The sequence below is a fragment of the Oxyura jamaicensis genome, chromosome 25 (assembly GCF_011077185.1).
Source record: "Oxyura jamaicensis isolate SHBP4307 breed ruddy duck chromosome 25, BPBGC_Ojam_1.0, whole genome shotgun sequence".
Taxonomy (NCBI): domain Eukaryota; kingdom Metazoa; phylum Chordata; class Aves; order Anseriformes; family Anatidae; genus Oxyura; species Oxyura jamaicensis.
Window position 1 is genome coordinate 2052417 of NC_048917.1, and position 27479 is coordinate 2079895.

At 51.6% G+C, this 27479-nt stretch overlaps 5 protein-coding genes across 5 annotated transcripts; all 5 read left to right on the forward strand.

Moving 5' to 3' along the window:
• The first annotated feature begins 9403 nt into the window (after positions 1 to 9403).
• On the forward strand, positions 9404 to 10162 carry LOC118178219 (putative small proline-rich protein 5). Its single transcript, XM_035346559.1, has 2 exons — positions 9404 to 9431; positions 9547 to 10162. The coding sequence occupies exon 2, from the start codon at positions 9584 to 9586 to the stop codon at positions 10160 to 10162; it is 579 nt and encodes a 192-aa protein (XP_035202450.1). The 5' UTR covers positions 9404 to 9431; positions 9547 to 9583.
• Positions 10163 to 12798: 2636 nt separating this feature from the next.
• On the forward strand, positions 12799 to 13464 carry LOC118178245 (keratin-associated protein 5-2-like). Its single transcript, XM_035346600.1, has one exon. It carries the CDS (start codon positions 12799 to 12801, stop codon positions 13462 to 13464), a length of 666 nt encoding a protein of 221 aa, XP_035202491.1.
• Positions 13465 to 17419: 3955 nt separating this feature from the next.
• LOC118178233 (keratin-associated protein 5-4-like) lies at positions 17420 to 17704 on the forward strand. The gene has a single exon (XM_035346581.1). The coding sequence runs from the start codon at positions 17420 to 17422 to the stop codon at positions 17702 to 17704; it is 285 nt and encodes a 94-aa protein (XP_035202472.1).
• Positions 17705 to 21700: 3996 nt separating this feature from the next.
• On the forward strand, positions 21701 to 22268 carry LOC118178175 (loricrin-like). The gene has a single exon (XM_035346467.1). The coding sequence runs from the start codon at positions 21701 to 21703 to the stop codon at positions 22028 to 22030; it is 330 nt and encodes a 109-aa protein (XP_035202358.1). The 3' UTR covers positions 22031 to 22268.
• Positions 22269 to 25640: 3372 nt separating this feature from the next.
• Positions 25641 to 25970, forward strand: LOC118178232 (loricrin-like). Its single transcript, XM_035346580.1, has one exon. It carries the CDS (start codon positions 25641 to 25643, stop codon positions 25968 to 25970), a length of 330 nt encoding a protein of 109 aa, XP_035202471.1.
• The last annotated feature ends 1509 nt before the right edge of the window (positions 25971 to 27479 follow it).

Below are 27479 nucleotides of genomic sequence, written 5' to 3' on the forward strand. Positions count from 1 at the left end.
CAACACAATCACAAAATCAGGGAATTGTCTAGGTGGGAAGAGACCTCTGGGTCCATCTGGTCCAACTCCCGCTCAAGCAGGGACACCCAGAGCAGTCTGCTCAGGACTACGTACAGAAGGTTTTGAAGATCTCCAAGAGAAGACTCCACAGCCTCTCTGGGCAACCCATGTTCAGTCCCCAATCAGTACAGAATTGTTTCTTGGTGCTCAAACAAAACCTGTGCTCCAGGTTGTGCCCAGGGCCTCTTGTCTGGGCCTTGGGCAGCACTGGCTGGAGCCTGGCCCTGGCATGGACATGGATGGGATCCCCCTGAGCATCCTCTCCTCCAGGTTGATCAGCCCCAGCTCTCAACCTCTCCTCCCAGCAGAGGGGCTCCAGGCCCTTCAGCACCATGGTGGCCTTCATGGTACTCTCTCCCCTGTAGGCCCAGGCCTTTCCGTGGGACTCTCCCCAGGCCTCTCCTGGACTGGGGTCCCAGCACTCCTGGTGCAGCCTCGCCAGTGCTGAGCGGAGGGGCAGGATCCCCTCCCTCGACCTGCTGCAATGTGGGGCCTAACACAGCCCAGGACACCATCAGCCTTCTTTGCCCAAGGGCATGCTGTTGGCTTGTGTTCGCCCCAGGGCCTTTCTGCCAGGCTGCTTCCCAGCTAGGCGCCCCCAGCATGTCCTGGTGCTGGGGCTGAAACACCCCAGGGCCAGGAGTTTGCACTTCTCCTTATTGAACTTTGTGAGGTTCCTGCGAGCCCATTTCTCCACCCTGTCCAGGTCCCTCTGGATGGCAGCACGATCCTCTGGTGTATCCGCCAATTCCCCCAGTTTTGTCGTCTGCAAACTTGCTGTGGCCACATTCTGCCCATCTTATCTGTCCCCTCCTGACTGTTTGGCAGAACTCTGCCTGCACAGCAGCCTTGGTCTTAGCTCGTTGCATCCATAACAGCTAGAGGCAATTGCTGAAAATATGCTGATAGGTGCCTGAGCCCAGAGCACCTGTGAGATACCAGGTGAGCATCAGGGGTACAGGGGAGTTGAATATCATACTTGCAAACAAGGATGTAGAATCAAATTCTTGGTATAAAACCCTCAAACTTAATCAGCATGAATATAATGAAAGACAAGCTATCTCAGTCTCACAGAAAAATAATCTCAGAAAATGAAGCATACAGAAACAACACAGAGGAGCTAAAATGTGTGCACTGTTGCTTGAAAGCTGCTTAATATAGACTCATCAGAGACCTTTATGGATGAAAATGGAAAAAAAAAAAATCTATAATGGCATGCAAGAAATAAAGAGTGGAGGTGTAAGGACAAAGCACCATGGTGAGAGACCTAAGCACAAGTCTGAAAAAAGATAAATTTTTCAGTCAACTTTGGATGCACAGCCACCTCTCAGAGGCAGGAAAAAATTATTCACATTTACCAATAGTTTCCACAGGTCCCTCAGAATCACAGCCAAGCTCAGAGGGGACACGTGAGCGATGACATTTCCTAGTTCCAGACACAGTTCTCCCACTGCTTCAGCACCCGCCTCCCCCGGGCAAATTGTTAGGTGCTTCTGTGTCTCAAGGTCATTCCTTAGGAAGTGGATGGGAATACTTTATAGCTACCTCTGATTCCCATTAATGTAAATTCATTAGAAAATTTGCACCTGTTGTTCATATGTACAACTAATTATGGTGCAGAATTGAGGTGGTGAGCAAACAGAAAGAGGTAAAGATTAAGTACCGGAAGACACGTGAGAGGCATATACTGGGTGGTAAACACTGAAGTCAGAATTGCTGAAAAATGCCTCATTTCCAAGGGGGGGGGTGGTTTTGAACCATATAAAAGGCTGCCCATCACAGAGCTCTTCATTCACTCCTTGTGTTCCTCTCACTTGTCCTCACTGGTCAACAGGGTAAGTTGGAGTTTACTGCTTGCCTTCTCTTCTGCACTGTACTTTATTTCTGTGTGCTTTGTAGGAAGTCGTCCATGATTTCCTACACTGTCTTTTTTGAGGCCAATTTGGAGGGATTGGTTTGGGAATCCATTTAGGTGACTTCTTTCTGATGGAACCAGTGCTGGCCACTATGCCAATTACACTGCTGGCCAAAGCCAGCGTGTGGAGATCTCAGGGACAGGCTCTCTTGGGATTCTGGACGGAAGGGACTACACCATCCATCCAGCATGGGATAAACCTGGGGATAAGCAAGGTTTAATCTCCACAGACAGTGGTAAAATTCAGGCAGAGAAAAATAAACTCTTTCTGTTGCTTTCCAGCTTCGCCTACACTACCAACAACATGCCCTACGGATGTTGCGGTGGATGCTGTGGAAATAACTATTCCGTCTGCTGCTACAGCAGTCGGAAGTGCTGCAAGACGCCGTGCTGCTGCCCCTCGCAGTGCTGCTGCCCCATGACCTGCTGCATGCCCATGCAGACCTGCTGCTACACCATGAATAACGGAGGCTGCTGCGGTGGCAGTGGTGGTGGCTGCTGTGGCAACTAAATCCCTGGGCACGAGGCTGGCACGGCTGCACTCTCCTCCTCTGCTGTGGCACTGCCTGCTGCTTCCCACCTGGCTTGCTCCGCCTTGGATATGGATATGGATGTGGATATGGATATAGCCCTAAATGCTCTTCCTCCTCTGCTTGGATCTCTCCTTTTCTTTACTTGCCTTTAATCACCAAATGCCTGTAAAGTGCTTTGAAATTTCTACACACTGATCAGTGTGATTTTCCTTTGTAAGCATTAGTCCTGCTGTTAGTTTTTCCTCTTGGTGTGTGGGATGTTATTTTCATCACTGTTTTGCTTCAATCTGCTTGAAAAAAAAATAAAATAAAACCTGTAGTTCATGACACTGCAAAACTTCTGGTGGTTATCTGTTTACTAGCTGGTGCACCTGGAGCGTATCACCACATCTATCACATTCTCTTTGCATTTTCTTATGGAAATGGGATACTATTCTCTAGAAGGTGTTGACTAAAGGGGCTTTGACCACATAAAGAGAATCTTTGAGCTTATGCATGAGTCTATTCTAATATAAGCTGGGTGTCTGGCACCTGTGCATTCAGCATTTCTACTCTCATTGTAAAACTACAAAGAAATAGGATGAAAATAATACATAAACCTACAAGGATGTGAATTTCTTCTGGAACACTGGCAAAGGCACATCACAAGTTGGAAAGCTCCTATTTAAACCACCTATAGGTCTACTTAAGTACCTATAGAGAGTTCCTATAAGCAGTTTAACACTTAAGGGAAGGAGGCCTTGCCTTTGCTAAAATGTCTGGGTTGCCAGATTTGGAGCTGAGTGGTCAGAAGAAATGGTGAGAAGCCTCTACCATCTTCAAGCAGTGGTTGGATCAGTAAGAATTTCATTAAAACACAGCATGCAAAACATGCACTCCAGTCCTCAGTCTGTGTCTAATGCCCTTTACTGGTTCTGTTTCCACCCCATGTCAGTCCCTTCTCTGCATTAGGATCTGCAGCCCACTCACCAAAGTATCCAGTCTACCTGCATGACTGGACATTGCTGACACAGATGGGAAGTGCCCACCTAGGTCCTCCCTTCTTGCAGCTGCAGGATTTGCAAATGAGAACTTCCCTGATGAAGGCACAAGTGAAGTGTCCCCTTTGCTTCTGCCCCACTAGTTCCCTGTAAATTAGTCAGTTCTCATGGGCAGGCAATGTATGCCTCCTCAGAGGGGATCTGCTGGAGAGGAAATGCCATGCATGTTCTTCTACCCTGGCTGGAGGACTTGCAATTACAAGTTACTTCTCCAGCATTTTGCTCAAGGAATTACTCTCATTCAGGAAAGCATGGAAAGAAGCTGGCTGCATTTATTGCAGGGGTGAAGCAGCACTAAAACCACAGCCTGTTCCTTTGAGCTGTGCAGAAAGCAAACCAGGGTCCCTGCTAGCATCCTTGGGCCTGGCAGCAGCTCAGCCAAGAGCAGCCGGCTCCAGAATGCCCTGGGGATGCTGGACGATGCCGGGCAGCAGCAGGGAACTCACCAGGCAGGCTCCACCATCCTCTCATTAGGCAGTGCTCCTCTTAGGGTAATGTTCCCAAGCCTTCAGACGAGAGCTGCAATTTTCAGCCGTGTAAAAAATTCCTCCCAAATACCCTGTGTTCCTGCCAGCATTCTGCCCCACAGCAAAGTGCATGGGAGGCCATGGCCGGTGTTAAATAAGCATTCATTCACCCTGGCGGAGTGTCCCACGGTTCTGCCTTACCTTGACCTTCCTGCCTCCCTCTCTCCCTCCCAGAAAATGGTTCCACCTGAGCAACATCCCTTCCTACATCGCTTCTGAGTCTCTGCCTTCCACTTAGCTCCATGACCCCTCTGAGGACCAAGGATCTGGGGCAGAGCTGGGGCAGATCAGTGCCAGGGCTCCAGCACACGAGGGCATTTTAGCCAGATGCAAGGGGAGGAGGGGGGAGGGACATTTTGTCTTGAAATGACAGAATCAGGAAAGGTTTGGGTTGGAAGCGACCTTTAAAGATCACCTAGTCCAACCACACTGCCACTGGCAGAGAGACCTTCCTGTAGATTGGGCTGTGGAAGCCCCATCCAGCCCAGATTTGAACGCTCCCATCACCAGGACATCTGCAAGCTGTATGGGCAGCCTGGGCAGGGGGACTTCACTGCCTTCATCACGAAGGATTTCCTGCTAATACCTAAGCCAAACCTGCCCCCTTCCACTTAAAAAACACTGTCCCTTGTCCCATCACTCCAGGCCCTGGTAGAAAGTCTCTCCCCTTCGTTCTCATAACCCTCTTTGTGTATCAAAGGGCTGCAGTGGATTCTCCCTGGAGCCTTCTCCAGGCCAACCCCCCCAGCTCCCAGCCTGGCCCCACAGCAGAGGTGCTGCAGCCTCTGAGCAGCCTCGCAGCCTCCTCCAGCCCCGCTCCAACAGCCCCACGTCCACCTCATGCTGGGGACCCAGAGCTGGACGTGGTGTTGCAGGGGGGGCTCATGAGAGTGGGGCAGATGGGGACAATCCCCTGCCTTGCCCTGCTGTTCCAGTCTGCTGTTCCAGTGGGGCTGCTCTCAATGCATCCACCACCCAGTCAGGTTACCCCCACCAGGTGCAGGAGCATGCACTTGGCCTTACAGGACTTCCTGAGGCTATTATGCATTACACCTGGCCCCAGAGCCATGCCTCCCTGCATTACCATTTGCACAGGCAGTCCCTTGACTTTTTAATTAAAATGCAAAATATTCTGAAGTGAGACCAATTCACTTTAAAGTCTTAGAAAATGTTCCTGGGGAAGCAGAACTGGCAAAGCACAGCAGGAACTGAAGGACTCTTGTTCAGCCTGTGTTGGTAATGCCCACATGCAAACCTGAACCTGCAGGCTGGAGGGTTTGCAGTTTAGGCAAGCCAAAGGACAACACCAAGATGCTCTCGGCATGCAGGAGGGGAGGATGATCTTGTGCGGAGTCATGTGCGGGTGACAGACCCAGGAACTGGCGTGACTCCTGACATGTCCCAAGCACGTGGTCTTCTCGCTCCCTCCTCACATGCACGTCCTGTGACCAGTAACAAGCATACCTATTTTCATGACATCTGCCAAATATTCCTCTCAAACACCAGTCCGGTGAAGCAGCCCATCATGTGCCCAAAAGACATGACCTGGGGGCTTCTGTTGGGCTCTTACACTCATTCAGCACCAGCCACTGCTGAGTAAGTCCCTTAGCATCTCTGACTGTCACCATCTGCATTTGTCAAACGGATGCAAGGATGCATTTTTTAGCTCCCATGCAAGGCTGCAGAGAGAACAAATTCATTAGTATTCATAGGAGACCTCTGATTATCTGCAGGCTAAATAGTTATGAGGCAAAACAAAGGTAGTTATCACAAATAATAAGGCAAAGAGTAAATAGCAGAAGACACGTATAGCTAAGAAGTATGGGTTTGTGTTAGTAAACAGGGAAGTCTGAATGGTCAATGGCTGTCTCATTTCCAGGAGGATGGTGCCCAGGACTATAAAAGGTCTCCAGGCCCAGCTCACTTCATTCGTTCATCTTCTCTTCCCTTCACTTCTCCTCACCGTTCAACAGGGTAAGTGAGAACATCTCGATCTTCCTTCCTCTTCACTAAAGGAAAATGCTATGGATATCTTATAACAACAGCGAATATAGATGGGTCTCTGGACTGGGTCTTTGGCTAAAGTTGGGCTTTATGAAGAGTGTACTGGGAATTATGGGGACAAATTCAAAGCCTTAGGATAGAGGGGCTGCAGGGGTACCAGCGGGGCCATGCAGAGCAAAGGGTCTGAGGGTGTTTCTGGCCCAGGACTGTCTGCTGGTAGCTCTGCTAATGTACTAGGGAAGCTCTGGTGCAAGTTTAGCATAAGCAGAGCACTGAAAGATTTCTGCATTTCCAAATATCCTGCTCCTGGTCACAGCCTGACTCTTTCTGTTGCTTTCCAGCTTCGCCTACACTACCAACAACATGCCCTACGGAGGTTGCGGTGGTTGCTGTGGAAATAACTACACCGTCTGCTGCTACAGCAGCCCGAAGTGCTGCAAGACGCCGTGCTGCTACCCCTCGCAGTGCTGCTGCCCCATGACCTGCTGCATGCCCATGCAGACCTGCTGCTACACCATGAACAACGGAGGCTGCTGCGGTGGCAGTGGTGGTGGCTGCTGTGGCAACTAAATCCCTGGGCATGAGGCTGGCACGGCTGCACTCTCCTCCTCTGCTGCGGCACTGCCTGCTGCTTCCCACCTGGCTCGCTCCGCCTTGGATATGGATATGGATATGGCCCTAAGTGCTCTTCTTCCTCTGCTAGACTGCACATCTCTCCTTTTCTTTATCTGCCTTTAATCACCAAATGCCTGTAAAGTTCTTTGAAGTTTCTACATGCTGATCAGTGTGATTTTCCTTTGTAAGCATTAGTCCTGCTGTTAGTTTTTCCTCTTGGTGTGTAGTATGTTTAATGCTGTTGATATATCATTCTCTTCTTTCTTGCTTTAATCTCCAATTACTCATGAAAGACAATAAAAGCTGTGGCTTATGACACTGCAAACTTCTGGTCTCTGTTCATTCATTTATATTTTCCTTTTAAGCTGTAGCTCTGATCTGGGACTTCTTTAGCACATCCTTAGTTTCTGATTACGGGGAATTTTTCAACTATTCAGCCCGCTGCTGATGGCAGCACCCCAGGATATGCAGTGAACCTGGGTCAGCCTCTCACCTGAGGACAAGCAGCACTTGCTGGTGTCAGTGCACTAAGTGAGAGGCCATGCAGTGTTGTGTTATCTTCCCCCTGCTTATAAGATGTGCAGTCTGCAACAGAAGCACCTGTATCATCTTAAGGCTAGAGCTGAGGGTCTTTTTTGTTAATGGAATCCTTCCAGTAAATTTGCTGAGCTTTAAAGCAAGCTTCTTAAAGACCCAATGTCTTATCAATGAGGTTAAATAGACCAGCAAGTGTCTCATCTGAAGACAGATGGTGCAGGGAGAGAGCCATCGAAAGATGTAGAGATAAGTCTGGCCTGAAGGATTCAGAAATGCTATCTAATTCCTTCTGGGGTTCTATTAAAATGTGGCACATTTTAAGAGGTGAGCTTCAAAAGTGAAATATTTGCACTTCATGATTTGCAAAGCCCTTGGGAACAGAAGGGACTCCAAAACGTCTTTGTAAAAAATCCAAGTTCTGTAGAAACAGCATAATCATGAGAATGCAGTAATGAGCTATAAATCAAAAGCCCTAGTTGGCCCCTAGCCAAGGGTTTTTCCACCTCTACATGCAAGTCCCTGTGCCTTCTTGCAAGGCAATTACATTTTTCCTGTAGCTGAAGAATAAATTATCTCAGCAGCAGCGGAGCACGCGCCCTTTAGTCACACCCCCGAATTCTGCACATGCTTTTCCCCGTGATTCAAACCCAGCCGCCACTTGGACAAACCTCTGAGCATCCCTTCCAGAGCTCTGCTGCGGAGTGAGTGCATGGAAATTCCTTTTGCACTGACAGCCCGGGGCTGCTGTGCGAGATACATTGCTGGCATTTAAAAAATGTCTTGACCATCCACAGAAATGCACAGAGGAGGAGCTCTATGGACAGTGAGTCAAAGCAGAACTGTCAGAAGGCGGATGTGGCACTTGACAAAGCCTGGCGTTGTTAGTTCGTGAGGTCAGCAGCGCCCTGGGTTGTCCTCATTCCACATTTGCAGAGCATAAAAGGGCTTTTGGTGTTGTACTCACTCACTTGGCTGAGCTGCTTCTCACTTGGAAAGGATTTAGCTCCTTAAAATGGGAGAAAGGACATCCCCACCACAGCCTGACCCGGTGCCCAGGTGCCTGCCAAAGGCTTTCTGGGCACAAGCAATTAGGTGATGGCACTCCAGGACCATGCACGTGGGAGAGGTCCAGAGTCACCCAGCCGAACAGGAAGGAGACACGGGGCAAGAGAGGGGAGAGCTGTGGGAATCCCCCAGGAAATTTCCTATTATTTCTGCAGGCCAGTGGGTTTGACACAGCAGTGACATGGCAGTTTCACAAAGTAAGAATTAAAAAAAAAAAAAAAAAAAAAAATTCTCACTACAGTTTTATTCAAGCAGGAATGATAGCTGAGGGTAGCCCCTGTGCCAGCCGCAGACCACAGTGCCACGGCACAAAGCATGGAGAGGCAGAAAATTCCTCCTGTCTGCATCGAGCATGTTGTTGCAGCACCAGGCAGGACTTCCAGCTGTGGGTGAAAAGGCCAAAGAGTGGCTTGGGGTTAAACCCCAGCTCCATGAACAAAAAGACTCCTGGCTTAGGGTTGGCCATGGTGGTGTTAGGCTGAAATAGAGTTGAAAAATCAATCACTTATTAATGAAAAAATAATTTATTTCTTAATCCATTTTTTCCTTTAAAAAAAAAAAAAAAAAAATCTTTACTTTGCAGGAAGCTTATTTGTTTTGTACGATAGATTTCTCTCTACTTTCTTTTAAGCTCATGACTACCTGTCTCTATTTACCCACCTCTGCTCTGACACCCCATTTCATGGCCTGAGCACAAGGGTGCTGGGACATGGGACAGGACACCAGGAGCCCTGGACCTGTAGGTGACTTTCCCAGTGCCACGAGAGGCTCTTTTTGCACACACCAGTCAGCATCACGGCATTCCAGGTATCCTTATCCCAGGATCCCATCTGACTGACATTGGGTAACAGCCTATTTGAACACGACCGATGGGAGAACAAATTAGTTAATGGCCAATGCATATGCAAAGAGCTAAGCTGACGTTACAGCGAGGGAGATGCTAATTGCAGCTGATTAATCCAATAGCAAGTGCCAGAAAAAATATACATGCAGAAGTGGCACTCACTGCTCAGCTATTAATTCCCATGGCATGCCTCATTGCCAAGAGAGCACGGCTGCATATAAAAGCTTTTGGCTCCAGCGCGGTCCTCAGGACTCAGACACCCTGCTCAGCCCGTCTGTCACTGGTCGCAGGGTGAGTTGGATGCCCTCCGCTGCCTCAGATTACTAACATTTCTTTCACAGAAACAGCCAATTAAAAAAATAAATACATAAATAAATAAAAAACTCAATTGTTTTCTTTTTCTCAGACTTTATCCCCGAGGGCTTGGACATCTCTGCCACAGGATGCAGTACCGTAAAGGCGAGGATGACCAGGATTTGTGCCACGACGACTCCGTCTGCGTCTGCCACGACAGCCCCGTGAGCGTCACGGACCTGTCCCCCTGCCACGACCCCGGCAGCCTCAGCCGCGACGTTGAGGGGTCCTGCCAGAGCGTGCCGCAAGCCTGCCAGCTGCCGGAGCCCTGCCCGCCCCAGAACTGCTGCCCGCCACAGCAACGCTGCAGTTTTGGCAAACCCCGTCGGCGGGTGGAGCTGAGCCCCATACAGCCCTTCCGCCCCCCAGTTAAAATCCAACGCCGGCCTCTGCAGCAGTATCGGCCGCCGCTGCAGAGCGAGGAGCCAGGGAGCTGTGGCAAGCCCCGCAGGAGAGTGGAGCAGTGCCCCGTGCAAGAGCCCTGCTCGCCCGTCCCGCTGCGTCCCCGGCCGCTGCAGCGCCGCTGCCCCTGCGTCCCGTGCTGCTGCCCACCCATCCAGCGCTGCTGCCCACCCATCCAGCGCTGCTGCCCCCCGGCTGTGCAGCATCCCGGCCAGCACCAGCACAAACAGGTCCCTCTCTTGCCCCCCTGCCTGCAGAAGAAATGAGGAGGGGGCCCTCCCCAGCGTATTCCCCCTGTGCCGCTGCTCGGCGTGGAGATGCCCCGCTTTTTGTTCAAACTGCTGGTGCTCTCAGCTCTGCTTTCTGCCTGCTGCTCTGCGCGCCCTGGATTCAGGGACTGTGGTCCCCTGCTTGACCCCAGTACCGACGCTTTAAATCAAGACCCTGGCAGTGCCCAAGGCCAGGCTGGATGAGGCTGGGGGCAGCCTGGGCTGGTGGGAGAGGTCCCTGCCCACTGCAGGGGGGTTGGAACAAGGTGGGCTTTAAGGTCCCTTCCAACCCCAACAACTTGGTGATTCTGTGAAATTCCCAGGGTCTTCCCCCACCCGGGAATAGGCTTTAATCACCCAAACCCCATTTTGCTCCTCCTTTGCTGGGAGTTGCTGGTTCTCCCCTCTGGTGAGAAGGCAGGCAGAGGGGATGGATGAACTGAGCAAGAAAGCAAGGAGGTGCAAGCAGCCTGCAGCTCCTTCTCTCGCAGCTTCAGAGGACTGTGATTTCAATGTTGTTTCTAAACAGGGACAGGACTGTACTGGGAAAAGGCACACACTGTGCACTGTGACAGCAGGAGCACCAGGGACTCCTGCAATTTTACTTTCTCCCTCTGTATTCAAGAATAAAATTGACAAAAATTAGTTGACACTTGGTTCCTTTTTCTTTTCCACCAAAAATATCACTGATGCTACAGTGAGTAGATATTAAAGGTCATTATAATTCTCACAAGGATATCTACAAAGTTAAAAACAAAATTCGAGTTCACACATGACAACTTCAGCTCTGGCTATGGCAGTTTCACCAGGCTGACCTCAGCTCTGTGCTGTGAAATTTTTCCCATGGTGATTACCCACCAGAAGACCAATGGGTGGACTTCACCATTGCCTATCACGCACCCTTCCAGTAAATGATCTCAGCACAAACGGCCCCACAATATGTTCCATCACCTCCATTAGCTAGGCAGTAACACTGCACTGGGAGGCTGTCCCTCACATAAGTGCTAATCAGGATAATGAAGCGTGTGCCTCAGCACGTGAGGTGTGTCTGAGCATGCCAGGAATGTTCTCCCTAGGTGCAGGAAGGTGCGGGTCAGGCTCTTCCCCCACGGACACGCTGCTAATGTGCTGCTTCTCTCTCACTTGAGCAGAAAACCTTTTACTATGTGCATTAAAATACCCAGTGTTTCTTCTTTGTATTGCCTTAGTATAGCCCCAAGGATCCCCACTAGCAATCCCCAAGGAAAATCAGGGGGAAAAAAAATAATTCATATTTACTTAAGGCAGAAAACCTGCCACGGAAAGCCTGCAGGCCAGCTCAGCCCTCACAGCTCCAGCTTGGCTCTGGTCCCTCTTGTCTTTGAAGTTGCTTTTCACCCATCCCAGCCACAGGACTCTCTCCAGCCTGCCCAGGTCCTGTCCTCCAGCAGTTTGGGGCGCTCACCCTAATGTGGTGCCACCTGTGAACTTGCTGAGTCCATCTCATCATCCAGGGCATTAATGAAGATATCAGCCAGCATCAGCCCATGTTATACCCACTGTGTAGTTTACCCATTCCAAGCCATACCTCCACCAGTTTAACCACAAGGCTGCTGTGGCAGACTGTGCCTAAAGCCTTGCAAAAGTCAAGGCAGTGCCATCCATTGCACTCCCCATCCACAGAACTGACGTCCTCATCATCATCATCACCAAAACCCATTGGCATGGTTTGCCCTCAGTGGCTCAGTGCTGGCTCTTCCCAGTCCCCTCTTTGTGCTTCAGGCACCTGGAAATGCTCCCCGTGGGCAGCAGAGAGGGAACATCAGGGTGATAACGCTGCGCACATGGAGGCTCCTGACTCATAGGTCACCCATCAGCCTCCACGTGGCGCCTCGGTCCTCTGGAGCTGGTGAATAAGTACGATATTACCTGCCTCATAGAGCCTATGTGCGGCTTAAACTCTGAGTCCTTTATGTGCACTGCACAGTAACTATGGTATAATTAAGAGATACTTATCAAGAATCATGAGTCAAGCAGAACATGCCAAGTCCTGGGAACAGCATCCAAATGGAGGGGATGTTTTGTCAATAAATAATTTAGTCCTCGTTCCTGCAGTGTGTTTCATTTACAAGGGGAAGACTTGGATCCGTATAAAAGGGCTCGGTCCCTTTGCTTCTCACAATCTGCTCCCCTGCTCAGCATTTGCCTTCCCTCGTGAATTGGGTAAGACAGCTCAGAGCACCTGGGTTCGTTTTGGGATGGGTGTCTGGATTCAGGAGGCCACAGACTGGGCAAACTAGCACCTTCCTTTAGACTGTGCTCCTCACACAAGGGCTAGAGGACGGTCGGCTAAGCCACAAAAGAAGCCTTTGGGGGACATGGGTTCAGGATTTTCAGAAAAGCCGCTATGTGCTACAGTGCCGTATGGCTGCTTCTGTTTCTTGGAGACAGGAGAAAAAATAAGGCTAAGGTCAGAAAGAGGGTTTGGACATACTGGATGACAGCAAGGACTTTCTTTAGATCCTGGCTTCCAAGATATGCAAGGCTGGCCTGTGCCTGGGACACCAAAGCAGTTTATGGGAAGTTAAATGAAAATAGGGATGAAAATGCAAGCTTCTCCATGTGTTTTTCAGATTTTTCCCTACAACTCCACCATGATATACTCCTCTGGAAGGGAATCCTACTTCAACTTGAACTCGACCTGGTACGACCCCTCGGGGTCCTGGCTGGACACGCGGCGCACGCCCTTTCGCTACGGCTACGAGACCTGCTCCTCGGGGTGCGACGGCGAAGGCGTGGAAGGAATGAGGGGGCACAACTACCGGCACTACGGCTACCGGCAGCCGGTCTGCTCCGAGCGGTGCCACGGCTACACGGCGGCTGATTCGTGCCACGGAGGCGGGGGCTGCGTCAGGAGACCCACCTACAGCTACGGCTCCACGGGGGGATGCCACGGCCACGGGCGGTCGGTGTGCTCCGAGAGGTGCCACACGTCCTCGGGTTCGTGCCATGGAGGTGGTGGTTCCAGCTGCGTCAGGAGACCCACCTACAGCTACAGCTCCACAGGGGGATGCCACGGCTACGGGCGGTCGGTGTGCTCCGAGAGGTGCCACACGTCCTCCGGAGGAGGGTGCCACGAGACCCTCCAGAGCTCGGGGTACCAGCCATGCTGCAGCAAGCCGGTGCAGCGGGTCCCGCAGATCTGCCCCCTGCCCACCTATCCCGTCCCGGTGCAGCAGGGCTGCGTGCCTGTGGCAAAGTGTGTCCCCAGCCAGCAGAAGCAGCAGGTCTGTAAAGTGCCAGCCCGGAAAATAAAGTAGGGGATGCGAGGAGTGGGGATGAACGGGAAACTTCTCATCCTCGCAACGTTGTCCCAGTTTTCAGCATGTCCTGTGTCGCTCAAGGGTTTCCACTCTTCTTGTCATTTTGCTTGTAACATGCTTTGAAGATGTAACCCACTGTCTCAGTGTGAAATATTAAGTGTTCTTCCTTATCTTGGTGGGTCATGTAATGAAACACCCTGCACTGTGATCGATTTACCTCCCACAGTTCTTTCACAGCAGATGCAGAGGCAATAAAAAGTACAGCTCACCACCCCCTTGTATCAGTGTTTTCTACTTCATCCCTTTGAATTGCTTCTGACCCTTCCTGTGGTGGAACCTGATGCCTGCAGCATCCCCATTCACCCTAACTTCAAGGCTCCTGATTGATTCAGACCAGTTTCACATTATTCCTCCTCCAGGCACACCTGTTGAGAAGAAGCTAACAGTTTTCATCACAGACTCTGTGTGCAACCCAGCAATTAAATACTAATATATTAACATGTAAAAAAAAAAAATCCACCTTCATCAGAGAGGTAAAAAGAAGAGTTCTGCCTGGCACATCACTTCATTCATTGCCCTCTGCAGCTGGGGCTCAGCAACGTTCGGTGCCGCTCTGGTGGGTGCTGCACAAGGTCAGGGAGGGGTGAGACCTCTCAGGGATGGAGCCTTTGAGCTGGGGGAGGACTGGGGACCATTTAGCCAAGAATACCAGCCAAATGGGGATCAGAAGCGTGGCTGTAGACAGAGGAGGAGTTGGCTGGACCCGCTCAAAGGCCCCTAGCCCCCTGTAGGGCCAGGTCAGGGGGGTTAGAGGAGCTCCCCTTGGGAGCAAAGCAGGGACCTGCAGCCGGTGACTCACAGCCTCATGTCCCAGGAGGTTCCTCGCACCTCACCCAGCCCAGGTGAGAGCCTCCAATGTCCCCACCGCCCGGCGTCCTGCCCGGCCCAGCCTGCAGGATGTGACACATCGCAGTCAGCTGCTCGGCAGCGTTAGAGGTGGAGATTTCTCCTGCAGCACAACCTGGAGAGGAAAAGGAGGCGATGCAGGTTGCAAGGTGCCCCTTACTGGGGTGGAGGCTTTGTCAGTGCACGAGTGGGACTCTCGACATGCCAGCCTTCGTCGCTGGGCTCTTCCTCACCCAGGCGCAGAGGCTGATGTCGTGACACATTGGGAATCACTCAGCCCCCATCCCATGCACGGCTCCTTGGGCTGTCCCAGCCCTGAGCAGCCCGACAGCACAGCCCACGGGCCTCGAGGGCTCAGGCTGCAATGGCTTGGCCACCCCACGGCATGCAATGTCACTTGCGAGCACCTCGGGGACCTCTGAGGGAAGGAAGGTGCCAGCAAAACCTTCACAGCAAAGGATGGGGCTGTGGCAAAGACATCCAAATCCACTTCCAGATCCCCTCTGGAGCTTGCTGGGCTGGGGAAAGGAGGGTTGGGGGAGACCTCAGGAGGGTAGCTCCTGCTTCCCACTCCCCAGGACAGGAATTGCTTTGCCTAAGCCATTTTGATGTAGGTTTGTCCAACCTCTAATGAGAGGGATTTCACGAGCAAAACCTGCCTGAAAACAAAGAGGGATTTGGAAGTTTGCACTTGTGCCAGGACTGTCCCACAGATCCTTCTAAGGTCTAGTATTTTTTTTCTGTGCTTCATTTATCCTCTCTTTAGATAGAAAACCAGTAACTGAAATATGGAATAATCATGACCAGCTCCTTATATTAGGACAATTGCAAATGCAATTCCTTCCATAAAGCCAACAAATTACACACAGAACAAACCTGCCATCCACTCCACATAGGACCAAGGGACTCAGGAAATCATTTCCCAAAGACTAGGTACTTTGCAGAAGATCTGTGGGTCTCGGGCACCAGCTATAGGGTCAGCACATACACAGGTCTGGGTCTCCAACATGCGTGAGCATCCTCCCTGCCAGACCGTGCTCAGGTGGATGTCTCTATCGCTGAGAGAAGTGATAAACATGTTTGTCACCATCCGGGTGATCCGGGGTGCAATTAGTGCTTCATCGTGAATAATAGTTTCACAAGAATCTTCATTCTTCTGTCATTTGTGAAATATCCCCAGACACGTTCCGGTTTCCTCTTGGACCTCTTCAGTCAAGTGATTCAGCTCCACTGTCTAGCAGTGAATTTCCTGGACACCTCTTTATTTCAGTTCTGCCCGTGCTATTGTTAATATCACAGTGGCCTCTAGAGTCCTGGCTGGGATCAGGCTGCGTGTGCTCGGCAGGCAGAAAGCCACTTTCCTCCCCAAAGCAGAGCACTAAGGGGCGGAGACACAAATCCCAATTGACACGTGAGGACAGAGGCAGAGAGGGAGGGAAGAGCTCAAAAGGTTATAGTGCTTTTTTCCCCTCTTTTTTTCTCCTATCAGAGTATCAGAAAGGAGACCAGTGTCAGACACTGGGAGCAAATGTCAGGGGGATGGGACAGATGGCCTTGTGAGCCTCCTGTTGGGATGCGCTCTATTTCCTTGTAGGGTCTTAAATTCCTTCTGTTTGGGTTAAATGTCTCTCCTTTGCTTAAGAAGGACTGACTTAAAATATTACATCGCTCCTTTTAGTGCTTCTTTACTGTTTTAGTCAGAAATAGGTTTATCTTTGATGCTGCTCCCCTGCCTCCCGGTCCATGTCCAGCCAGCATTCCCCATTCCCGTCGCTCCGACGGGATGCATCCAGCAGGACTTTGCTCTCAAGTCTCCCACCCCAAAACCCCAAACCTCAGGGACGGGTTCAGACCCCAGAGGCCTCTCCACTCCTTCTGTACCCCAAGAGGACCAAGTCCCATCGCCCTGGGGCCGGTGGAGGATGCTCACACTCCTTATTTCAGGGCACCAGCCCCGGGCTCTGCGCTCACCTCCTGCCACCCCATCATGTGCTCATACCTGCATCCTTAATTCCCTTTGTCTCCTTCGCCCACTCACAACCTAGATTTTTTTTCACAAGCTGCCCAAACACACTCATTTATCCTGCACACCGCCATGGCCTTGTTTGTTTATTTTTAAGCCAATTTTATCTGCTGGATCCCTTGGCAACCCATAAAACCCCAAGTCCAACATCCCACCCCACTATCCCACCTTCCTACAACATGTTCACTTTGCTGACTTGGGCTCTTGGCTTCATGCGAGGCACATGCAGCAGGCAAATATTTGGGGTAAATGCAGCACAACTATCCAGAAACCTCCCCGTCCCTGCACATGAACAACACCAGGCGTGGTGGGCAATTAACATTTTTATGGAGTAACAAAAGGAATGGCGATCCCAAAGGCAGGATATTGATCTGTTTGCAACACCGTGAGTCAAAACAGGAGAGTAAAAACTCCAATTAGTGAAGTGCTCGCGGTGGTGAACAATCAAGTCCCTCCGGTGGGAGCTCCTCTGGTTTCCGGAGGAAAAATCCTGAGCACCCTATAAAAGACCTCGCACCCCATTTTTCCCCATTCTCTCAGCTTCAAGTCTCCTTTCAAGCTCCTGCTGAACAGAGTAAGCTTTGCCCTTGGCCCCTTCTCTTACACTTCTCATCTCGGTGGCTGTCTCCGCTCACAGTAGCTCAGTCCTCGTGGCTATGTTGTCTTCTTCTGTACGTGAATAACAGAAAGCAACTAGAAAAAGCTTAAAACTTTCTGCTTCAGGCTGTTGAGGTCAGGACTCTTCAACTCAAGCGCTGGACACTGGCCACCACTTCTCACTAATCCCCAAGTGCTTTAACATCTATCTTACGTCCTTGCTAAGCATGGAAGTGGAAGGGTTAGGGTTAGGGGTATGCATCACTAATTTTTCTCTATTCTTCAAGAACCTGGTTTATAATGAGAATTTATTCTTGATATGTAACCCCACGTAACGGGACTGCTGCTGCTGGCTGGCAGGCACAGCAGTGCCTCTTCCCTTTGCACCCACTCCAAGGTGACGGTCTTTCCAGCAGCCCTGCAAAGATGTGCTCCCGCCAGGACAAGGACCAGTGCCACCGGCAAGAGCGATCCTCGTGCCACAGCAGTGAAGGGTGCCATGGGAGCAGCGGGGGATCCGGATGCCATGGGAGCAGTGGGGGATCTGGATGCCACAGGAGCAGAGGATCCGGGTGCCATGGGAGCACTGGGGGACCTGGGTGCCACGGCAGCAGTGGGGGATCCGGATGCCACAGAAGCAGGGGGGGATCCTGCCATGGAAAGCCACAAGATTGCCAGCAGCAAATTTATCAGGCGTCAAAGATGAAGTGACCGGGTCAGTGCCTGCATGTGTTCCGAAATCCTTGCATGTCTCCCAGCAGTCATAAAATGCAATGTCTCTTCTCCCTCTCCTGGCCAGCCTTGTACCTCTGATGAGCTTATCCGTGGGTGCCAGAAATGCGCTGTGCACATTCAGTCTGACACGGTTTTCTCTGTATCAGTCTTTGACAATAAATGAGCCATAACCATTTGGAGTGCATGACAGTTTTGTGTTCGTGGTTTTTCTTTCCCCTTTCATTTCGTATCACGATGCTACAACACCTTGTGCTTGTTTAGCAGCCCTGAATTGACCCTGCCCAGGTCCAAGCCATGGGGTGGGCACTGCCACTGTCTCCTTTATGGGCTCCTAATGAAAAAAAGAAGAATAAATATTTTTAAATGCTGGCATTTTCAGAGGCTGGCTCACACATCTGCAGTGCAGGCTGTTCTCCTCCACACCACCTCCCCACCAAGACCCCATAGGATGTGTTCCTCAAACCTTTGGGACCTGCTCCAGACTCACAGAGCGGTGACACAGAAAAAGTCCTCTGGGGTCAGGAGATGGGGGCAGAAACCCCTTCCATCGCCATCTGCCCCCGAGGCACCATCCCCAGGGCAGGTGTCTTCATGTGCCTGTGACAATCTCCCCAGCCAGCCTTTCCAAAAGCCCCCTGCCCAGTGCTTGGAGAGCCCTGGGTCAAGCCAGGGGTGTAGCACAATGCTAGTGGTACATGATGAACTGATAAATTTCTTCTCAGCACATAATTAAATGGAATTGTGTAATTTATTGGTCTGCTATTGCCATTCATGAAATGGTTGTTGCCCTTGTAAGATGATTCCTGAGTGTGTCACGATGATCAGAAATATCTGGCATTGCTGAAAAGGGTGCAGACAGAAACAAACTCCCTGGGCAGGCTGCGCTCGGCGCGGGAGCACTGAATTGATTGAAAAAGCCGGTTCTGTGGGTTCGTGTCTTACGCCCCAATTACAAGTCCCATTCTCAAGGCATGCTAAGGAGGACATGCACAAAACCTAGAGGTGCCCAGGGCTGCTGATCTTTAACAAACTGAGTTCAACAAAAATGTGAGGAACTGAACACAGCACAACGTCCAGAGCTAAAAATTACACTTAACCTTTTATTCATGGAAAACACTTACTATATTTCTTCTAATGCCAGAAGAAAATACAATTATAAAGAAGTGATCAAACCTGAGTACAGTTTGCCCTGACACTGTTCTAGCTCGTAACAGCAATTAAGCAATACAAAAGAAGCATTTAGATTACGTGCCTGATTCCTTAACCCTGCCCTGCCCTCCTGCCTTTCTAAAAATCCTACGCATTTAGGTAGCAGCAAATGTGTCAGATGTTTTCCGGATGAGGAACTGCTCAGGACGGGCAGCACCTTAACAAAAGGCCCAAGCATCAGGTGTCAAAGCAGGAGCTGACACCAGGCTGGAGAGATATTTCCACGCCTGGGTTTTCTTGGTTTTACAGCCATTCCCCGCGTCTCATTCATTACAGTGTGAGCAAAGAGGGGATGGGGCCATGGCTGTTGGGGGGGTCTGGGAGTAGCATAAAAACATAAACGGAGAAATTAAATGCATGGAGAAAGAAAAATAAAAGGCAGCAGAGTCGGACCAAGAATACTACACAGCCCTTGCAGGTGAAATACTTCAACCTTGCTGGTGGTCAGCCAGTGTTTGCTGAGCTCTGGTAAAATCTCAGCAGTTCCTGATTTCGGCTGATTGTTCACAGTACTGATTTCAGTCTTTTATTCACTGACTACGCAATAACTGAAATATCTTCCACGAGGAGTTGCAGAAAAGGGCAAAATGAGATCTGCGGACCTCGGCACATCCCCAGAGCCCAAGCAGAGGAGGTAGAGGGAAGGTACAAGGACTATCCCAAATTATTGCTTGTAATTAGCTCTCATTGCAAACACGGTGCGTGGCCTCAAGGCTCCTGTGGGTCTGTGCATTAGTCAAAATAACACTTGGATTTGTTGGCCAATTATGAACTAATTGGGGAGAAAAGGGCTCCAAAAATGATGTTGCTACCAGCTTGGAGAAAGTCCCTGGGGTCCGCCAGCTCCCCGAGGCACAGCACCCACCACAGGCCACCGTGCGTCACCGAGGGCAGCACCCTTGGGAGCCCTTCTCCGCTTGTGACCTCAAAGCAGCCACCGGTGCTGCCACTCTGGCATTAATCACAGGCTGAAAGTTAACCACATAATTATGCACCTTGCTCATCCGGGATCACTACCCAGGGCAGATCTTCCCCCTTCCGAAAATAAGGATCCCAGATGCTTTTGGTCCTTCTCACAAAGGCAGAAAACTGTTGGGCCAACATAAAGCTTTACAGGAGCTGTCCTTTTCTCTTCCTTCACACCTGCATCCCGTTCCTGCTAGATTAGCAGAACCCAGCCAGCAGTGGTACCCATCCAACCACTATTAAGGCAGAGCTCCACAGTGCCAAAGGTATTGCTGGTACTTCCAGAAACATCTCTGGGTCTGTGGGCATTTAAGAACTCCCCTAGACCTTTTAACAGGTGTACGTGACGCAGGTCCAGGACATCGCCACGTCCAGCTCTGGGTCCCCAGCATGAGGTGGACGTGGGGCTGTTGGAGCGGGGCCAGAGGAGGCCGCGAGGCTGCTCAGAGGCTGCAGCACCTCTGCTGTGGGGCCAGGCTGGGAGCTGGGGGGGTCGGCCTGGAGAAGGCTCCAAGGAGACCCCACGGCAGCCTTTCCATACACAAAGGGGGTTATGAGAACGAGGGGGAAAGACTTTCTACCAGGGCCTGTAGTGATGGGACAAGGGGCGATGGTTTTTAAGTGGAAGGGGGCAGGTTTGGCTTAGGTATTAGCAGGAAATCCTTCGTGACGAAGGCAGTGAAGTCCCCCTGCCCAGGCTGCCCACACAGGTCGGGGATGTCCCATCCCTGGCAGTGCCCAAGGCCAGGCTGAATGGGACTTAGGCAGCCTGGTCAGGCAGGAGGTGTTGTGCCTGTGTCAGGCATTGGAATGAGACGGATTTTAATCCCCCTTCCAACCCAAACCATCTCATGGTTCTGTGACTCTATGATTATTCCCCCCTCTTCCCCCCAAAGGCGAAGCAATCCTGAGCTGCAATCAACACCAAAAACAAGCTGTGGAAATCGGGGCCGCCCACACGACTCCCCCAGCGGAGCTAAGCGCAGGTAGGGCCAGTAATTAAATATTTCTGCGGCACAGGAAAGATAACCGATAACGAGAGGCGATACCCAGCGCAGACAAGGTGAGTCACACAGGCAGCCCAAAGAGTGGGGAGGAAAAAAAAAAAAAAAAAGCCATCAGTGAATTAAATGAGTAGATGGACCTATGCAATGGGGAGGTGTTTCATTTCCAGACCACGCTTGCAGAAAGGGTATAAAAGCACGGCTGTCCCAGAGAGCCTCATTGAATCCTCATCCCTTCATCGCACGAGCACCTCGGGTAAGAGCAGCGATGCTGCGGGGCTCTGGGCTCAGTGGGGTTGGAGTTCGCTCCGTGGGTGCTCAAGAGCAGGGAGATGGAGTGAGGAGGGAGTGCAGGGCTCGGGAAGGGGGATGCTGAAAGAGGGTAGAGAGGGTTGGAGCCAGAGGGAGGTCCTGGGGCACTGCTTTGTGAGTTTTTTTGGAAAACCCAGACGTGCTCCCCCTGTCCAGCAGCTCCAGCTGCCTCCCAGCATTTCTGGAGACAGCTCCACTGGGACAACCCCAGAGGTGCTGGAAGAGACTTGTGGCACTAAGGGACCCGATTTAGTGGTGGGACTTGGTAGGTCACATTGATGGTTGGACTGGATGATCCTGAAGGTCTTTTCCAACCTAGATGGCTCTATGATCCTGTGATTCTAAAGTTTAAAGGTGATTGTGGGAACTGGCAAGGAGCAGATAAATGTAACTTCCAGGGCTCTCTTCCATGGAAAAGCAGAAATGGGAAAGGAAAGCCCTGACAGCCCCTCTCTCCCGCAGGCCACCCCAGCACGTAAGGATGTGCTCTCGCCAGGAGAAGGACCACTGCCACAAGCAGGAGCGCTACATCCGACAGAGCAGCGGCGGCTGTCACAGCTCCGGCGGTGGTGGCTGTCACAGCTCCGGCGGTGGTGGCTGTCACAGCTCCGGTGGTGGCGGTGGCTGTCACAGCAGTGGTGGTGGCGGTGGCTGTCACAGCTCCGGTGGTGGTGGCTGTCACAGCTCCGGTGGTGGTGGCTGTCACAGCTCTGGTGGCTCCAGCTGCCACGGGAAGCCACAGGTGGTGTGCCAGCAGCAGCAGCAGCAGCAGCAGCAGGTCCACCAGCTGCCCTCGCAGAAGCTGAAGTGATGGGGTGTCCTGTGCGGCCCCGCTGCGGCAGCAGAGCCCACGCATGGACCAGCTCCGTGTGGCCTCCCCGAAGCTCTGCACGCCCCGGGGCACCCGGCTGCAGCCCCCCAGCTCTGCCCCCCAGCTGTGGCTGCCTGGGATGGGCATCGCTCCTGCTTCCCTGCCGCCTGAGCCACCAGGCTGGGCCTTGGCCCCAGGAGGTGCCAGCAACCCAATAAAGCATCACATTTCTCACATCGCTCTCGTCTCAGCGTTTCCTTAAGCTCCTCGTCCTTATTTTCCATGCACGCTGTAGGGATGCAACTGGGGTTTGGTGGAACATAGTGTCCATACAGCTATTAACTTGTCATATATCTTAACCAGGGGATGTCACCCCTGAGGATGTGCCAAGCCCTTCAGCCCATGTGCACAAGCAGACTGTTTGGTGTTGCCTCCCAGGGAGAACTGCACTGCAGGAATGAAACAGTACAACCTGTATAAGAACCAAAGTAATTCACTGAAGACTTTACCCCATGTCTTTCCGGAAGCTTATTGTGCTTGTGCCAATGTCAGATGAGATCAGAAGATGAGATCAGCCTCTGTGGGATGCTCCACGGGATGCAAACCGTCCCCCTTCCAGGAGGAGAGCTGGCACTGAGAGAAGCCAAACGCATCTCCCTCTGCACCCATGACCTGGCAGAGGTGCTGCAGGCAGGCAGGGGGGCAGCCAGGGGAGGGCTTTTGCAGCTGGGAGCTGCAAGCAGCCTGCCCCAGATGTCTCACAGCACTGTGCAAAGGCTGACCGAGGAGCTGGGGGTGCACCATACCCCACTGCCAGCCCCACTCATCCAGGAACAGCAGCAATGCCCTAGAATGCTGAGAAAACCCTGGGAGTGCCTGCTAGCTGTATGCTTTGATGTTCTTTTCCTTTGCCTCTCAGTTTTTTGGCTGTTTAAAGGTTTTAATGTTTTTGGTTGGTTGGTTTTTTTTTTTTTTTTTTTTTTTTTTTTTTTTCCTGTAATCATAATTATAAAAAGGACAGAGGCTTCTATGCCCCCATTTTAATGTGGTTTCTGTCTTTAACTGAAAATTGAATTAACTATTCTGGGAGGCTGGGGATGCAAGGAAAGCACCTACTGTTATGAAACCTGGTACACGGTTAAACTGAAAACCCTCACGTGTCTTTCCCCATGGAATGAATGAGATCATCACCCAAAAAGCACTAAACTCTCCTGCACAGAACATCACCCGTGACCTGGGCAAGGCAAGCCTGCTCCTAATACCCTCTGGAAAAGACAAAAAAAAAAAAAAAATTGCATCAAGCAATGCAAAGGCTCCTTGCACAGAAATGCTTTTCTCCTCAAGACCTTAGTCATGGTTTGCTGCTTGGGGTGGTAGGAGGGATGCTCACAAGCCCCCTGGACATCAGGCTGAGCCCTGTCCATGCGTGCAGGCACTTGCTCTAACAGCCACACGGGTTTTGCCTGCAGCGCACTCAGCTCTAAGTGGGAGCCTGCCCAGCTCACCTGCTAATTACAATCTCAGCCACCGGTTTCTGTATGAATTTTTATGACATCGGTGGCAGCCAGCACAGTAAACACCAGCTGCATTTTGTGCTTGGCAAGGCTGCAGGAGAGCTTTGCATCCCTCCCACCCGCGGACCCCTCAGATAAGAAGAGGCAGGCTCTGTGGCAGGGCAGGAGACACAAGGTGCACAGCTCAGGAACCCAAAATATCGGACGTGAGCTGCTCACACCCTGTGGAGCCCTGCTGCCCCACTGGGAGGCTTCATCCCATTGTCACCATGCTGCTCCAGCAGGGCCACGTGCGGGACACAGGGGCCACCAGCAGGCATTTGTGTGAAGGCAGCCACACAACAGCTCCCAAGAGGAGCAGGAAGGAGTTAATTTTTGTGCCCTTAACGGTGGGGAATGCAAAGAAATGGGAGCAGTGGATGTGGTTTTTTGGGGAAAGGACATCAGCTTTCAGCACAAGCACTCCAAGCCCTGGTGCTATCCCCTCATCCCCACGGCAGCATTTCTCTGGGGCAGCAAGGGGAACCTCAGTGCCTCTTTGTGTGGTTCCCAGCGTTGTCTCCTGGGCCTCGGTCTTTTTCTTGGGCTCATCCTGTAAACAAGGAGCTGCCCGTGGCCTTTGCAGTGACTCTTTGGGGTGATGAAGGGCCTTTCAGCCAGGACAAGATGTGCAGAAGGGCCATCTGAAGACCTCCACCTTTGTGCCAGAAGACAGAACGATGAAGCAGGCAACACCGGAGAAGTCTTTACATTTCTCAGTGTTTCCCAACCCTGTCATTAAGATGATGGAAATAGTCTTTGTCAATAAAGTATTCAAGGACTGTGCTTTCAGATGCCTGTACGTGCACCTGTGACTACACAGCAGGGCTCGCAAGGCTTTCAGTGGGCCCCAAGAGCATCTTCTGGCTGCTCAGGTACCTTCTGGGGAAAATTCCCACCCTTTAGGTCAAGGAGGAAAGCTAGAAAGTCCCTGACAAAGACCTGAGACACTTCTCTAGAGGAAGCCCAGGGGGAACTGAGGAAGAAATAGGACTTAAGGAAGAAAATTTTCATCGTGAGGGCAGTGAGACCCTGGACCAGTATGCCCAGAGAAGTCATGGATGGATGCCCCCATCATCAGACATATCCCAAGCTGGGTTGGACGGGGCTTTGGGCAACCTGTCCAGGTGAAAAGTGGCCCTGCCTGCAGCGCGGGGTTGGTGTCAATATTCTTTAAGGGTCCCTTCCGACCCAAACCATGCCATGATTCTGTGACTTTGTCCTGGCTAGACCCGTGGCTTTTTTTGGCTCAAGCACCTAATGGAGAAGAGTGAGCAACTCCACACTCCTTTGTGCCTGGATTATTTCTGGGTTTATCCATTGCCAGCTCAATAGCAGGGATTAGACTCCGAGAGCAGAGCCTTGTGGGACGGGGCTATAATTATGCCTGGATTTGGTTTAACAAAACAAACCCCAAACAGACGAGACTTTGGAAACCCAGGCACCCACGGGTTTCCCCATTAAGAGCAGGTGAGGCTGCCAATTAGATACTTATGTGGCACAGGAAACAGATAAAAAAAGGAATGATAGCCATCTGTAATGAGTCAGGTGAGCGATGTAAACAGGGTGGGTTTGGTGGGGATTGGGTATTAAATTAATGGATCGCTGTGACAGAGAGCTGTCTCATATCCGGGGAAAGGGATCTGGGATCTCTATAAAACTGCCCCTGCCCCGGAGATCTTCATTTCCTCCTTTCGCCTTCTTCTCAAGCTCAGGTAGGTCTGGCAGCATGGGTTTTCCTTCTCTGGGAAAGCGTCTTCCACCAAGGGATGCAGAGAATGGGTTTAATGCAAACTCCGCTGCTGGGGGCTTTGGGGATGCTCCAGGGTGGTGGAGTGAAGGGGAGGAAGGGACAGCCAGCTGATGGCATCCTCCATGGGTGGATGCAGGGCACCGCTCCGGAACCGGAGCTTTCCTGGGGGGTCCACAGCTCCCGTGGTGCCAGGGGTGGGATGGCAAGCAGGGTGGGCATGGGGACCCCCAGGGCAATGGGGGCAGTGGGACTCGTAGCAGCCCTGACAGCCCCTCTCTCCCGCAGGCCACCCCAGCACGTAAGGATGTGCTCTCGCCAGGAGAAGGACCACTGCCACAAGCAGGAGCGCTACATCCGACAGAGCAGCGGCGGCTGTCACAGCTCCGGCGGCGGCGGCTGTCACAGCTCCGGCGGTGGTGGCTGTCACAGCTCCGGTGGCGGTGGCTGTCACAGCAGTGGCGGTGGTGGCGGCTGTCACAGCTCCGGTGGTGGTGGCTGTCACAGTAGTGGCGGTGGTGGCTGTCACAGCTCTGGTGGCTCCGGATGCCATGGAAAGCCACAGGTGGTGTACCACCACCAGCAGCAGCAGCAGCAGCAGCAGGTCCACCAGCTGCCCTCGCAGAAGCTGAAGTGATGGGGTGTCCCGTGCGGCCCCGCTGCGGCAGCAGAGCCCACGCATGGACCAGCTCCGTGTGGCCTCCCCGAAGCTCTGCATGCCCCGGGGCACCCGGCTGCAGCCCCCCAGCTCTGCCCCCCAGCTGTGGCTGCCTGGGATGGGCATCGCTCCTGCTTCTCTGCCGCCTGAGCCACCAGGCTGGGCCTTGACCCCAGGAGCGCCAGCAACCCAATAAAGCATCACATTTCTCACATCACTCTCGTCTCAGCGTTTCCTTAAGCTCCTCGTCGTTATTTTCCATTCATGCTCACTCCATATATGCCTCTCTCGCTTTCAACCCTTGTGATCCTCCGACCAGACTTGGTATGGATCATCCCTGGGCACTCAGCCCTGCTCTCCTCCACCAACCGGGTCCCAGGTGATGGAGAAATCCCCCAAACCTCTCCACGTCCTGAAGGAGTGCCCAGCCCTGGGTTCCCCCGGTGCCCCCACATCCCCAGGGCTTTGCACTCTGTTCCTACCCCCATGGGGCTTCCCCACCTCGACAGCTTTTTAGATGCAGCCCTGAGCTGGTGATCACCGGCTGTCTCATAGCAATCAGGCAGGTTTTGTGTTGTACAGGTTTTATTGCTTTTTTTTTAATGGTCTCACAATATTTGTATGAGAAAGACAAAAATAAGCCAAAAACCCTTTTAGATATTTACAGTACAGTTAAGGTAGCTGATGTAGCAACTCCTTCAGACAGGCAGCAGCTGAAGGACTGGATCCTGTTTGCATCAGCTTGAGGGAAATATATCACTGCAGCAAACATCCTCGTGGTTAAGTGACCATGAAGTGAATCCTTGTCTCTGACTTTGCCCTCTTTCCAAAACTTATAGACGGGGACAGGAATATTACACACCTGACAGCTATCTGCAATATCTTTTTCCAGTGGAGCCTGGGGTTTCCAGCATCCCCTCCTTGCTATTAAAGCAGCTTTGTTGTATTGGTTTCTGCATCAGGAGCAAAGCCTTAATCAAGAATGGATGCGGAAAGGAGCCCCGTTCCTCATCCTCTGATCACTCACTGTCAGCAGCATTTCTTTGTGCATCTCTCTGCTCATCACACAAAGACATGGGTAAAAGCTTTCCTAAAAATAAAAAATAAAAAAGAAGGCTGGGATTCCTTTTTCTTTTTCAGTGGAAAAGGAAGACAACACACTGGCTGAGCTGTATTTATGGGACCAAAACATCTCCAAAGTGCTGAGGTGTGTTTCTGGCTCCCTCAGACCCGTGGGAACTTTGTTGTTGACTTCAAATCGGCCACAGATGAACTGCCAATCACGGACCTTTAATTTTCCCCAAATAATTTCCTCTCTTTATTCATTATTACTGGACAGCCTGAGTCAACTAATTGCATAATTCATTCCAGCCCTCCTGAGTAGCGATTTTTCACTTTCTACCCATTAAAAACAAAGGAGCTGGCAGAGGACAGGGTTCACACATCAGCCTTGGTTTTGCGGCTGCATTTATGTGAAGAAAACAGCAA

Excerpts from the sequence above, each read along its gene's own strand:
- LOC118178219 (XM_035346559.1), top strand. The coding sequence starts at position 9,584 with ATGCAGTACCGTAAAGGCGAGGATGACCAGGATTTGTGCCACGACGAC.
- LOC118178245 (XM_035346600.1), top strand. The coding sequence starts at position 12,799 with ATGATATACTCCTCTGGAAGGGAATCCTACTTCAACTTGAACTCGACC.
- LOC118178233 (XM_035346581.1), top strand. The coding sequence starts at position 17,420 with ATGTGCTCCCGCCAGGACAAGGACCAGTGCCACCGGCAAGAGCGATCC.
- LOC118178175 (XM_035346467.1), top strand. The coding sequence starts at position 21,701 with ATGTGCTCTCGCCAGGAGAAGGACCACTGCCACAAGCAGGAGCGCTAC.
- LOC118178232 (XM_035346580.1), top strand. The coding sequence starts at position 25,641 with ATGTGCTCTCGCCAGGAGAAGGACCACTGCCACAAGCAGGAGCGCTAC.